At 42.7% G+C, this 11,799-nt stretch overlaps 2 protein-coding genes across 4 annotated transcripts; one reads left to right on the top strand and one right to left on the bottom strand.

The window, feature by feature from the left end:
- Positions 1-64: 64 nt before the first annotated feature.
- Positions 65-1,854, top strand: LOC106749751 (alpha-2-macroglobulin receptor-associated protein). Its single transcript, XM_014629488.1, has 7 exons — positions 65-355; positions 446-587; positions 661-831; positions 914-1,021; positions 1,103-1,214; positions 1,286-1,442; positions 1,559-1,854. Exons 1-7 carry the CDS (start codon positions 152-154, stop codon positions 1,760-1,762), a joined length of 1,098 nt encoding a protein of 365 aa, XP_014484974.1. The 5' UTR covers positions 65-151; the 3' UTR covers positions 1,763-1,854.
- Positions 1,514-4,426, bottom strand: LOC106749752 (beta-1,4-galactosyltransferase 7). 3 transcript variants are annotated; one of them, XM_014629491.1, is made up of 6 exons: positions 3,411-4,426; positions 3,117-3,328; positions 2,806-3,029; positions 2,573-2,719; positions 2,206-2,471; positions 1,514-1,667 (listed from the first exon to the last, which is right to left on the bottom strand). In XM_014629491.1, the coding sequence occupies exons 1-6, from the start codon at positions 3,511-3,513 to the stop codon at positions 1,648-1,650; spliced, it is 972 nt and encodes a 323-aa protein (XP_014484977.1). In that variant the 5' UTR covers positions 3,514-4,426; the 3' UTR covers positions 1,514-1,647. The 3 variants fall into 3 exon arrangements, with proteins under 3 accessions (XP_014484977.1, XP_014484976.1, XP_014484975.1); XM_014629490.1 differs by lacking the exon at positions 1,514-1,667 and having other exon boundaries at positions 2,108-2,471; positions 3,411-3,643; positions 3,759-4,425; XM_014629489.1 differs by lacking the exon at positions 1,514-1,667 and having other exon boundaries at positions 2,108-2,471; positions 3,411-4,425.
- Between the last annotated feature and the right edge of the window lie 7,373 nt (positions 4,427-11,799).

Genomic DNA, 11,799 nt, shown 5'->3' with positions numbered 1-11,799 from the left:
GAGCTGCGACATGTCACATGTAAATGCGACACACAGTAGCTACAATCACGGCACTCGATGCATACACGTCGACTTCATTCGTCCTTCCGCTTACGAAGTGTTGACATCGTATGATGTGTCTGATTGTTTCCGAGTAAGACACATCACGAAAATGGTACTCTCAAACGCACAATTGATTTTTTTACTAACTTTAAGTCTAGTGTCGATTTATACTACATCAGGAGAAAATAAATACTCTGCCGAAGCGAACGAAGCTAAGTATGTAGATCCTTCGCAATTTCCAAATTCTCTCAGAGATTTGGATAAACCGTTCAGAATGGCGAAATTAAATGTACTTTGGGTTAAAGCGAAAAATGTGAGTATATAAAACGAGTTAAGATCCATTCAACGCTATATTATATGTAAATGTTTTTAAATTAAACATAAATTACCTGACTAATTCCAGCGCCTGACAGACAGCAAGCTGCAGTCGATTTTCAGCGATCTAAAGATCCACGACAAAGAAGAAATCGCATATAAGCACTTCAAGTCTGACGGAAAAGATCCAGAGGGCTTAGAAGAAGCACATCTACGAAAAAAGCTGACTGGTAATTCTGATCAGATTACTTTGATCTTTCTTCCGTTATGCTAAATCTTATCTGTATGTCCATCTCATTAAAGGAATAATGAGCACATATGGTTTACTGGAACACTTTGCTGACACAGAAAATCCAGAGTTACTTAAAATGCACAAAGCACTGAACGATGGTAGCAATTATGTTGCTCAAGATATCTTTAAGGATAAAAGGCTAAACAAATTATGGGCTAAAGCTGAAATGGCTGGTTTCACTGGTATAGTATATAAGAAAAATTGTAAAATTTCTATCATAAATTATAATAATAATTATATACTACTGTTGCTTATATATCCTAGATGAGGAGCTTGAAACCTTAAAACAGGAATTTCATCATCATCAGGAAAAAGTGGACGAATACATGAGCTTATTGAAAGATCCACATCCAGGGGATTCGAAATCCGAAAGTTAGTCTTATGTACACATATTGTCAATATGCCATATTTTTCTGTTCCAATACTTTATATCTATCTGTTTAATATTTTTAGATAATTTACATCTTAAGTCAGAGAACTGGAATGAACTGGAAGAAGCGGAGGAATTACCCAACAATGTGCCAAACCAGAAATTAAGTCACGAAGAAAAGGCAAACTTACTTCGGTATGTATCGTGTTACAGTATTCTGCATATACTGGTATACAAATCGGTTCTTATCACAATCTCTATTTCAGGGAAAAACATTTAGAATTAAGAAACGGATTCGATCGCTTGGATAGACTTACTGCAAAGGGACCGAATCACAGGGAGTTCATAGAACCTAAAGTACAGGGACTGTGGAAAGTTGCTCTGGAAGCAAAATTTTCTTCCGATGAGCTAGCATCATTGAAGGTATATGACGTGTAATCCAATTAGAATTCAGTCTCACGTGCTTCCCGTTTATGTTAATGAAAACGCATCAATCGTATGGATATTTTTATTCGTATGAATTTGCATGTCTTTTGTAGGAAGAACTTCTGCATTACGAGTCGAGACTACTTAAGTTACGCCATCTTCATACTGAGGGGGCTCTAGAAGCAGCGCGGAAAGGACAGCTTCACGATTTAGATAACTCAACTGCGGAACAACATATAAAGAAACACGTTAGAACCGTACAGAAACTTCATATGGATCTGGAAACCAAAATCATGCAGAGGCATACAGAATTATAAACGGTAGTAATTTCCAAAGTGCTAAAATATTTGTAATTGATTTAATATATATATATATATATATATATGAATTAAGCGGAGGAATAATTCTTGTTTTCTTTTTATAAGAATTATCTACATCTATATGAATTGTCTCAATTACTAACATCTCTCTATGAAATATATACATGTGATTTTTATCCCAAATATACCCCGCATTTTGCTGCCTCCCCTCTCAGATCTACTGAATTAGAACTCTTCTTATATACTTACATGAGAATAAATAATATCTACAAAAATTCTACGCGGACAAGCTGTGGGGAACCGTTTGCTTCTTATCCGAGACGAGTATATAAAACGTGGAAATGTGCGAATGTTTCTCGAGTATATTAAGTTATCTAGTAGTTTTAACAATTAAATTACTAGCATTATATATAATTACAATCCAGTGGCGACTTTACTACCGTTAACCTTCTTTTTCTCCTTCGACCTCGCGTCCTTCGATCCGACTAACTTCTCGCACTCGCACCAGGGTGTACTCGATTTATCACATTGCAAAGAAATGTTGATCACTGTTAAGGGAGTATCTGTTATAGTCATTTTAATCGTGTCCAATATCTTATACGAGACATTGTTCAAGCCGGTCTGACGGTCCCGTTTTCTAGTAACTTCTCGCTGATTGTAACACTTCACCATATCTCTCTTCCTATGATTTCTGTCATGTATATGCCTGTAAATGCATATATCATATGCAACTCTTCCAGTCTTTTCGTCGTGAGACAACGTTAAAATTAAAATAACAATTGACGATGCTCCAACAAAGTGACTCACTTAAATGTATTATGCGTCCCCGTCGACACATTTTGCGGTCGGCTGACGCTTAGACCAGCCTCTTTCAGTCTAACATAGAACTCGTCATCCTCAAGACCCCAGCCCCAGTATTTGTTGGACATGCCGTTCACTTGCAGGAAATGTTCCCTGTATGTGCAAAGAATTTTTCCGATTGCTCAGGGAAAATCGATAACGCTATTGGCATTTCTTAAAAGACGGCTTAAAAAACGCACCTCTTGATGAGCAATATGCCGCCGATGAAAGTATAATAATGATACCGGGGATGCAGGTCCGGTGATGATATATGATGGGGTCCTGTACTTGGGAAGGCATAGGATAGCTGATCGTTCATAGGCAGCAGGTCTACATCATGCATCGCGATATAATCGAACGCTTTCTCCGTCTCAAGGAAGCCTACGTTTATGAGAGACGCTCGATTGAATCTATACCTATCTACCTGCGAAAGTACAACACGCATGAGATACTTCGAACAAGTTCCATCACCCAGTCACTCCCTATACGTGTATCTTCACTGTTGCAATACCTGGTTCAATATGAATATATGATAATTTATATCCTGCTTATCCAGAAATTTCTGCATGTGCGGCACAAACATCAGCAGTTCCTCGAAACGATCCCTGAACGGCACCAATAAAGCCAATCGATGCTGAGATGTCTTCTTATGTCTATTAGCCTCATCAGCCACTTGTTTAAGATGCTGATTTGCTTGTGCATTTGTTTCACACTTGCACTCGTCTGAAACAACGCAACGTTCACATTGAGAGGAATTGTTTGCAAATCTGACGACACTCTGTTTCTTCGTCTATTGTTAACTAACCAATGCTGATGGGCGCTATGCTGATTATGCATGATGTGACAAAGGTGATCAGGATGCAAGCGAAGATGTACTTGAACCTTATACTTCTCCAAATGTTATCCATTTCGAATGATGATTGCGAAAGGAGCACCTCATAGAATATATATCAGCGTTCAGTCAACAGAGATATCTTGTTTCAATACATACACCAACGCTCCAGTAGCGTCTCTCTCATTGTCGAAAGCTAAGTAACGCTTTATAATGATATGTGAGGGTTTAAAACACGTATTAGTAGACAAATAATCGTAAAAGCGGAAGGACTAGGCGCGCTAGAATAATTGTAATTTGCAAATACAATGTTGAAATTACTCTCGCAGTTCTCTCATAAATCTTCCGAATTTGGGTGACGTCGAAAAATTATTGGAAAGTACGAACGGTGTTCCGTGAACAGCGCATCTCTTCTGAGCGATACGGAGAAAGGTGCAAAGGGACGTTCCTTAAAACTTGGCTCCAATGATGATCGCACGCGTCGTCCTTCCTTTCCATCGGAAAGTCGTGTGAAAGTTACTCATTCAGCGCCACTTCTTCGTTCCCGTCAGCGACAGAATCTCTTGCACACGCGTCCGTACGAAACGTACGAGTCTCTAGCGAACTCGTAGACATCCTGTTTCCTTCAGACCCGCGCATCATCGTATCTCACTGAACTCTCGTTCAAGCGTGTGCCATTTGCGTCACTTTGCCGAAGATTCACTGGCGCTATTCGATCTTCGGCTCACTCTCCGATCACCTCGCACACTCAACCCGCACCTCGACAGAGTGCGTTCCAAAATGTCAGGATTTACACTGGATTTCGCATATGCAAATCGACAGGATGCGCGTATCGTTCGGAGGAGTCTAAAATCAATCGAGCGACTCCAGTGTCATGAATGTTTGATAAATGAAAGTCCGTTTAACACGTTGTTAAAAACGCATCGAACGCGTCAAACGTATCGAAGACGAAGCCCGACTGAACGTGTCGTTGAGCCATACTACTTGTAGATAAACGGACGTTCGGTCCTGTCGTTAAAACGTACTTCTTGAAAATAAAGCTTGCGCGTCGCTGTTGAGTGGCGACATCTACGTCAGTTAGGCCGCAGTGAAACAAAATGTCGCTTCAATTTCTCCCGGTTCCCTCTTGCATTGTCTTGCAACATCGTAATAACGTAAGTTCCTCGTGATTCTTTTGATTATTAACGATAAAATAACAACGGGAAAGGCTTGCGGAATGTTAAAATGTAAGCGTTCCGTCGGCTCGATGATAATAATTTTTGTATTTTTACGGACGGCACAAAGCTACAATGCACGTCTTCACACAGAATGCATTAAGAGCGAATCCAGGTAGAATAGGAAATAACGATAACGTAAAAAACGACGAAAAGAAACGATCGAAAAACTTGCCAGTCATTTTCTCAAAATATTGACGTCATTTTCTGTTCTACCTAGGGGAATTCCTTCTGAATTAATTCAGTTGGTTAGTAATTAGTTATATAAATACGAGGACGGGTGAAAGGAATAGTTGATCGTTCGTGGCGTTAACCTATTCTTGCATTCGATGTAATTTTACCCGCGAAACGAAATTGTCATACGTGACAAAATGAAAGCAACGGCCGAATGTTTTGAATTCCCATGAAACGACAATGTGATATCATCGGACAGCATTACCGATAACTCCCCGTCAAAGCAGCATCGATAGTCGCCGGGAATTGCATCTCGAAAGTTCAAGTAATCTGCGACTTCGTATGCGTTACTCCGATGATTATCGTTTCTCGCGCGAAAGATCGGTCAAGGCGGATTAATTCATCCGGAGTTTCGCGAGAAAGAAAGAAAGAAAGAAAGAAAGAAAAAATAAAAGGACGATCCCGCGCGTAGTATTTTGTATTCACACGAGCATGCGTCGTTTCCGTACTTTAATGACAACGACGTAACTGCTATGTCAGACCTATTTGCGCGCTATCTTTGCCGTAAATTGGAAAATTACCGCAACGACGGAGAAAAGGGGGCTGGTGGAAAAAGGTCGCTCAAATATATCGATTATTTTACTTCATCGCCGCTTGAAATCCCTCGGTATTTTTTTCCGTATTTCTCAGTTCTCGAATCCGAAGATCTCGGGTTAATCGAGAATCTCCCCGCCGTGGGCGAGTAAAGAGTTCGAACTTCCGAGTAGGCGTTTTCGAGAAGAGCCTCGCGACGCATTTAATCGAAACTAGCCGGGCTAAATCTGCGCGTTATTGACTTTCCTCTGTGTAATCACCACCAGCGTGACAGCTCGATCTCCCTTCCCGCCCCCTGGCCCAATTAACTTCCCCCGGAGACCGGCATACCATGTCATCATAATGACGCAAACGTACCTCTCTCTTTCTCTTTTTCTCTCCTTCATACTTTCAGTATTGATTCTGTGACGTCACTCGCGAAGGACGTCCTACGTAACAGGAGTCGTCCTTAATCCCCTCGCGCGTCACAGATGCGTCGCCAAATTCCATATGCTCGCGCGTGCGCGAAACGACGGCGTGAAATTCGAAAAACGATACGAAGAGGAGCCGCGATATTCTCGATTTTATCTCGCGTGATAATCGCGATAACTAGATAGATCGAATGCTAAAACATGATAAACATGCGCGCGCTTTTTGCCGGACGCATGTATTTACCTCCAAAAAAAAGAGAAGGAAAAGGAGAACTAATTGGCGTTATCGTTGTGAATTGATTACTATTAACGTGCGTGCTGTTGTCGTGCGACTTCGCTACTCGCGGCTTCTCGAGAGGCGATACAAGCATTAAAATGTATGAGCGTAAAAATTGCGCGAGGTAATGATATGATACGATTTAATCGAAACGATGCGTGCCACGCTGCTGCTGCTTATTATCACATTATTTTTCTCTTGTTGATACAATGTCGTAGCTGCGGCATTTCCATATTTAATGACCCGTTTCCATTCGCGTAAGAACAACTAATGATAACGTTACCGGTTGCACGTTTGCGCGCATCGCGATAGCCCGATACGAGTTTATAGCAGTTTGCCACCTATCGCGGAGAATTCATTTACAACTATAACAATTCGTTCGGTGGCCGTTTGATAGCGCGAATCCGACGGCAGATAGAAAATGTGCGTGCGAAGTCGCCCTCTCTTCTCCTTCCCGCCTCTCGTCTATAAATCCCCTTTCACGGTATCATACTTAATTATGACATTTATTCATTCGTTCGGTGGACGCTTCTTAAATTCAATCGTCCATTTGCAACACTTGACAGGATCGAAATTGCAATTGCTATTGGGGAAAATGGGATGCGATCGCACGCTCGCACATTGGTCGTTCTCATTTCGAGCTGCCATAAATCTGTCGTTCTTTTTCCTTCGTGTTTTTATGTTTTCCCATTCACTTGACATCCGGCATTACCGTATCGCTTGATTGTCCTCCGTGGCGGGGCAGCCAACTTCACGCAGCTAATCAGACTCGCGTCTTCATTAACGCTTTATTATTAACAACCGATAATTTTTTTCTTCTTCGTTCTCCCTTTTTTCTTCTTATTCTCCCCTTTTCTCGCGTCACTCTTCCATGTCTTACGAATCTTCTGGCAATATTTCGTCATCCGCACGTGAGAGATTTATTTTTCCGCGAAGTATATTTAATTCCCCTCGGCGGTTCATTCAATTGCCGGCAGCGCGGCACCAACGGCGATTGCACCACCAAGATATTTTATCCGATAATAAAAAAAAGAGCTGTTAAGCAGCACGTCCGTCCTTATTACATGTCTGTAATTTGACGCGAACGATAAGAATAATACTGCAGTTAACTGGCGGAAAATGATCGTGTAAAGAATTAATTCAAGATTGGAAGAACGTCGTTTGCTATAAATTTGCTATTTGCTATTTGAATAATATACGCGGACTTTTTTACGGTAGTCGCGCCTATAAACTTACCGCATAGTTCCTTTTTTTTTTTTCTGCAAATACACACCGGACAATTCTAGATATCTTGACGCCGAGTAAAATTTTTTTCGAGTTTAATTAGGCTCTTTGGGATTTCCAATCGATTAAGTAAACTAAGGAAGGTAAGAGTCAGTCACGTAGTCGACGTCGCGCTAGTGATTGCATTCAAAAGTGCGAGAGGAAAGTCGCGAATCCCCTGTTAAGTAATATCGGACGTTTCGGTCTTCGATTTCTTCGGGTCACCAATTGTTAGACCGCTCAATGAAATTCGTATTCTTTACAATTTAATTCAAAGTGATCGCTGGTAGCGTTAATAACTCGGTATCTTAATGCGAGCTATTAACCTCACGCACGAGAGATTTAAATCTATCTATGTTTTTACTTTATTCGTTCACTTTCATTTTATTTTATTCACTTAATAAGAATTACACCGCGCGCGCGCGCGCAATATCGTCGCATATTAGACCCGGCTTTCTCCGTGCGATAATCCTGTCAACCGTTCGCGGAGCAATCATGCGAGGCAACGTAAAGAAACCGACACACCTGGTAGAAGTTGAAAAAGGAGGTGTTGCAAAGGGGGGCACATAAAAAAAACGCGCCCGCCTTCTTTCCGCCTTTTTCCCACCAAGGCCTTTCATTTCGCTCTCGCCTTTTGTTCGACTCTCGACGGTTTTCTCACTAGCACACGATGATTTGCATCTGTATCAAGTCGTACAAGCGTCGTGTAAGTCTTAACTTATCAAGGGGACTTATTCACCAAGCTTTTCTACCGTTTTCTGCTTTGCTCGTCGTGCGTAAAATTACGTATCGTTCGAATAATGCTGTCTACGGGTGTGAAACAATCGTATTTCGCGTACTTCGGGCGTATTCGCTTCCGAAAGCGATTTTTCATGACGACGCAATTGCACGAAGACGTCCCCGCATGAAGAAATGATCGTTGTTGCTTTATTATCCTCGACAACCGCGGAAAATGTCGATTAATCGGTAACAGACGACTCCGGTCGGGCGATCGGGCTCCCCGCGTTGCAAAACAACGGGACGCACTCCACTCGCTGGTAAATACTCACCCGCGTAATGATCGGCTGTAAACGTGTCAAAACGACGGGCATTAAGTAACATTCGCGCGACTTCGACTCGACGGTGTGACTGACCTTTTCGTATTTACGCAAAAGCACGCGCGCCTTCTCGAGCAACGCAAAAGTTTCGCAAAATAATTACGACGACGGCCTTAAAAATGCAGCATTGCGCGCCGACATACGCAGAGTGAGGGTAATAACTATTACCACTGTGAATATTGAAAAAAAAACGCACAAATACTTTGCCAACGACTAGATGAGAACAAAAGAAGTTTACATCTACAGAGGATGTTCGAGGTAACTATTGATATCGGTGCGATTTGTTTATTTGTTAAATATGTTTTAAGTATTATTTCTATCAAATAATTTATCGCTTGTGGCAGCCATTGCTCGGACGAAAAAACTATGTTATTTAACGTAGAGATATTTATCGTTTGAGGAACGAAATATCGCCCGTTGAATCGAACATTCGTTTATTTGTTTTACACCGAAAGATGAAGTTGCTTCAATGAAAGAAATTAAATCGAGAGAAATCTGTTTCTCGGCGCACTTCCACATATTTCGAAGATATTTATATTCAAAGTAGCGTGTGTGATAGCTATCGCCTCGTATAAGTATGTATAAGTGTGCTGTATAAGTGTGCAATAATAACAAATAAATCTGATTATTCGGCAGTGCGTCGCCAAGTCGAGGACGTGTGACGTCGATGTCGTGAAGTCGCGAGGGGGGGAGTCAGCGAGGATGATTATTAATGGCGATTGAGCAACCTGAGCGCGGATATTTGTTTTTGCTCGTGAACTGCGGGCGCGATAATGACGACGGAATTCCTCGATATCCTCGCCGTTCCACGGCCATGAGCCTTTTAATTGTTTCAGACGCGGGATTCATTAATCTCGCTATCCATATATTCATCTATCTACCTATCCACCTGGATCGATCGATCGAACCACCTCGCGGTTCCAGCTAAATCATCCGCGTTAACGAGCCGCGGACGGCTCGGCGATTATTCACTTAAGCGGCGGGCGATCTTGCGCGAATATATTAGAAAGGTGAGTGATTGTTCGATCCTCGCCATCTCTCGAGCGAGGAACGAAGGATCGTTCCCCGGCAAGGTGAGGCGATTGTATCGCAAAACGGAAGAGATCGACTCAGTTCGATGCCTGTTTTTTTTTTTTTTCAACATTGTGTTAGTTAACAACGGACGGAAGCCGCAAAGGCGCTTTTCTTACCTTCTTCGAGAATTGCATTACCGGATCTCAACGATACGCGATGTGTCGTAACAGGGTTTTCGTCACCGCTCGATGACTACGACGCAACGACGACGACGACGTTACTCGTGCACTCGATGCAAAAAAATCCACACGAGCCGGCAACGAGAAGAAGAGAAAAGCGGAGGATGAGAGAGAGGAAGAAGCACGTTCACAACATTAACAACGTCTCTCTGCCCCTTCTCTCTCTCTCTCTCTCCTTCTCTCTCTTTCTCGATTCTCTTCTACCGAGTGACTCCGCGGCGGCAGCCTCATTACCGCCAAGTCCGATCCGATAACATCCCCGATGCGTCAGCGAAAATGCGAATGTGTATCGCGTTTGCGAATTTTAATATGATAATTTGAATTTACGTCATGATCACTCTCGTCGTCAGCGATGAGAGTTCAGATCGATATCGGAGGAAGGAGCAGAACGCGTTCGCAAACAGAAGAATGAGGGCAAGCCGTGTAAGTGGACCGTAAAGTGATACTATCGAACCCGGACGGCCGGGTAAAACGTTGATACATCCTTGCCATACGCTCGCCTCCATTGAGCTTCGCTCCGCGTAAATCACGCTAATACGTTCCATGAGCATGTATATATACCGTCAGGTCGATCCTTAAATCGCTGCGTGAACTATGAATGAGCAACGCACGCGTGGGCATCGTTACGACTTCGCGCGGGCGCGCGCGCGCGCCCGGCGGCCGGTGCACGTTTATCGCCTCGGGATCTCCCGTTCGTCGAGATCTTGTTTGTCGATCTCGATGAGCCCGATGCCCGTGAACGATCTGAGGAATCTCACTTGGGGAGATGACAGGATCCCTGATATCCCCGATACCGCGAAACGAACCTTGAACGATCGCGCTCAACGGATATAAGAGCAGGAAAAAATTTATCAGAAATTATGCCGCTCGAAATAAATTCTAAGTGTTTCTAAGTGCGTTCTAAGTGTTTCTAAGTGCCCTGTTTCGGAGATAACCATTTTATCCTCGTTCTTCCGCGAATATTTTTATTTTTTTATCTTTTTTTTCTTTTCTTTACGGAAGAAGGTAAATGCAACGGGTTTCGGTCGAACACACGCGAATTTTTCTAAGCGAAATTTCGGGAAAAGAAACCGAAGAAATTCGCGGAAAAATTGGGGGGAAAGGACGATTTTCTTCCGAAACTCTCGAACCATAGTTCGAACTTCGCTTCAACCTTTCTGCGAATGTAAACTATTTCCGTCTTCGTATAGTCGTGAAAAAAGTACTTCTATCTTTCGACGACGGTAGGGGTGGTTATATAAGCGACAAAATAATTTAGGACTAATGGGGATATGAAAATCGAGAGGAATGAAATGGATGAAAATAGGAGGAGAAAGAGCGTGTAAAGTCTCGTGTCTTCGCGAGGAGACCCGGCAAACAGAAGAGTCCACATCCTGTTCCATGAAAGGATTTATCTTCCAGTGGATAAAATTAGACCGGATCGTGGGAGAGGCCGTACGCACATTATAACGGTATTATCGCGCACTTTATCACCGTGTTTTCGAAGACGATGTTGATTTTCGCGCGGGGGTCAGCGCTCACGCGTCGTCGGGTTACGCAATTTTTACGTATCGGCAACCGCGTCCATCGATATGGTGGCGGCATATCGCATGTAATGTATTTTTATCGCTCGCGATAAATATATAATATACACTGAGGCTGCCTTGAATTTCCCAATAAGACGTAAAAGATCGACGATCGAAACGACATAAAACGATAATGAGGATCGGTAAACGAGACTCTTTGATTAAATGTACCAAAATATTTGGTTATATTCTTACTTTTGACGTCTCTTTCTCTCTCTCTCTCTCNCCCCCCCCCCCTTTTGTCAATAATAAAATTCATCTCCTTCTCTCTTTCTCTCCAAAATACTCCGGCGAAATATCGTCGTCTCCATTCTCGCGCACGCGATCAACCCTCTGCCGCGAGCTCCTCTCATAAACACTTAGGGTGACTTTCACTGAATCCGACGAAAGCAATCGACGGATAAACTGACAAAATCGCTCTATCCTCGCCTAAATATATAAATCATCATCCGAGACTATGCAGGACTCGATCATTTCCACCCGCGCTAGCCAGAGAGGCAGCAAGTAACGGCACT

This window comes from Dinoponera quadriceps, unplaced genomic scaffold, assembly GCF_001313825.1.
Source record: "Dinoponera quadriceps isolate SergipeBrazil2010 unplaced genomic scaffold, ASM131382v1 scaffold3289, whole genome shotgun sequence".
Taxonomy (NCBI): Eukaryota; Metazoa; Arthropoda; class Insecta; order Hymenoptera; family Formicidae; genus Dinoponera; species Dinoponera quadriceps.
This window is presented reverse-complemented; position numbering and strand designations above follow the sequence as displayed.

Bases quoted from the DNA above. Each gene is read 5' to 3' on its own strand.
- LOC106749752 (XM_014629489.1), bottom strand. From the start codon at position 3,513: ATGGATAACATTTGGAGAAGTATAAGGTTCAAGTACATCTTCGCTTGC. The intron at 3,329-3,410 runs GTTAGTTAACAA...GCGTTGTTTCAG, and splicing joins CATAGCGCCCATCAGCATTG to ACGAGTGCAAGTGTGAAACA. The intron at 2,720-2,805 runs GTGCGTTTTTTA...TTGCACATACAG, and splicing joins GGCATATTGCTCATCAAGAG to GGAACATTTCCTGCAAGTGA.
- LOC106749751 (XM_014629488.1), top strand. From the start codon at position 152: ATGGTACTCTCAAACGCACAATTGATTTTTTTACTAACTTTAAGTCTA. The intron at 356-445 runs GTGAGTATATAA...GACTAATTCCAG, and splicing joins TTTGGGTTAAAGCGAAAAAT to CGCCTGACAGACAGCAAGCT. The intron at 1,215-1,285 runs GTATGTATCGTG...TCTCTATTTCAG, and splicing joins GAAAAGGCAAACTTACTTCG to GGAAAAACATTTAGAATTAA.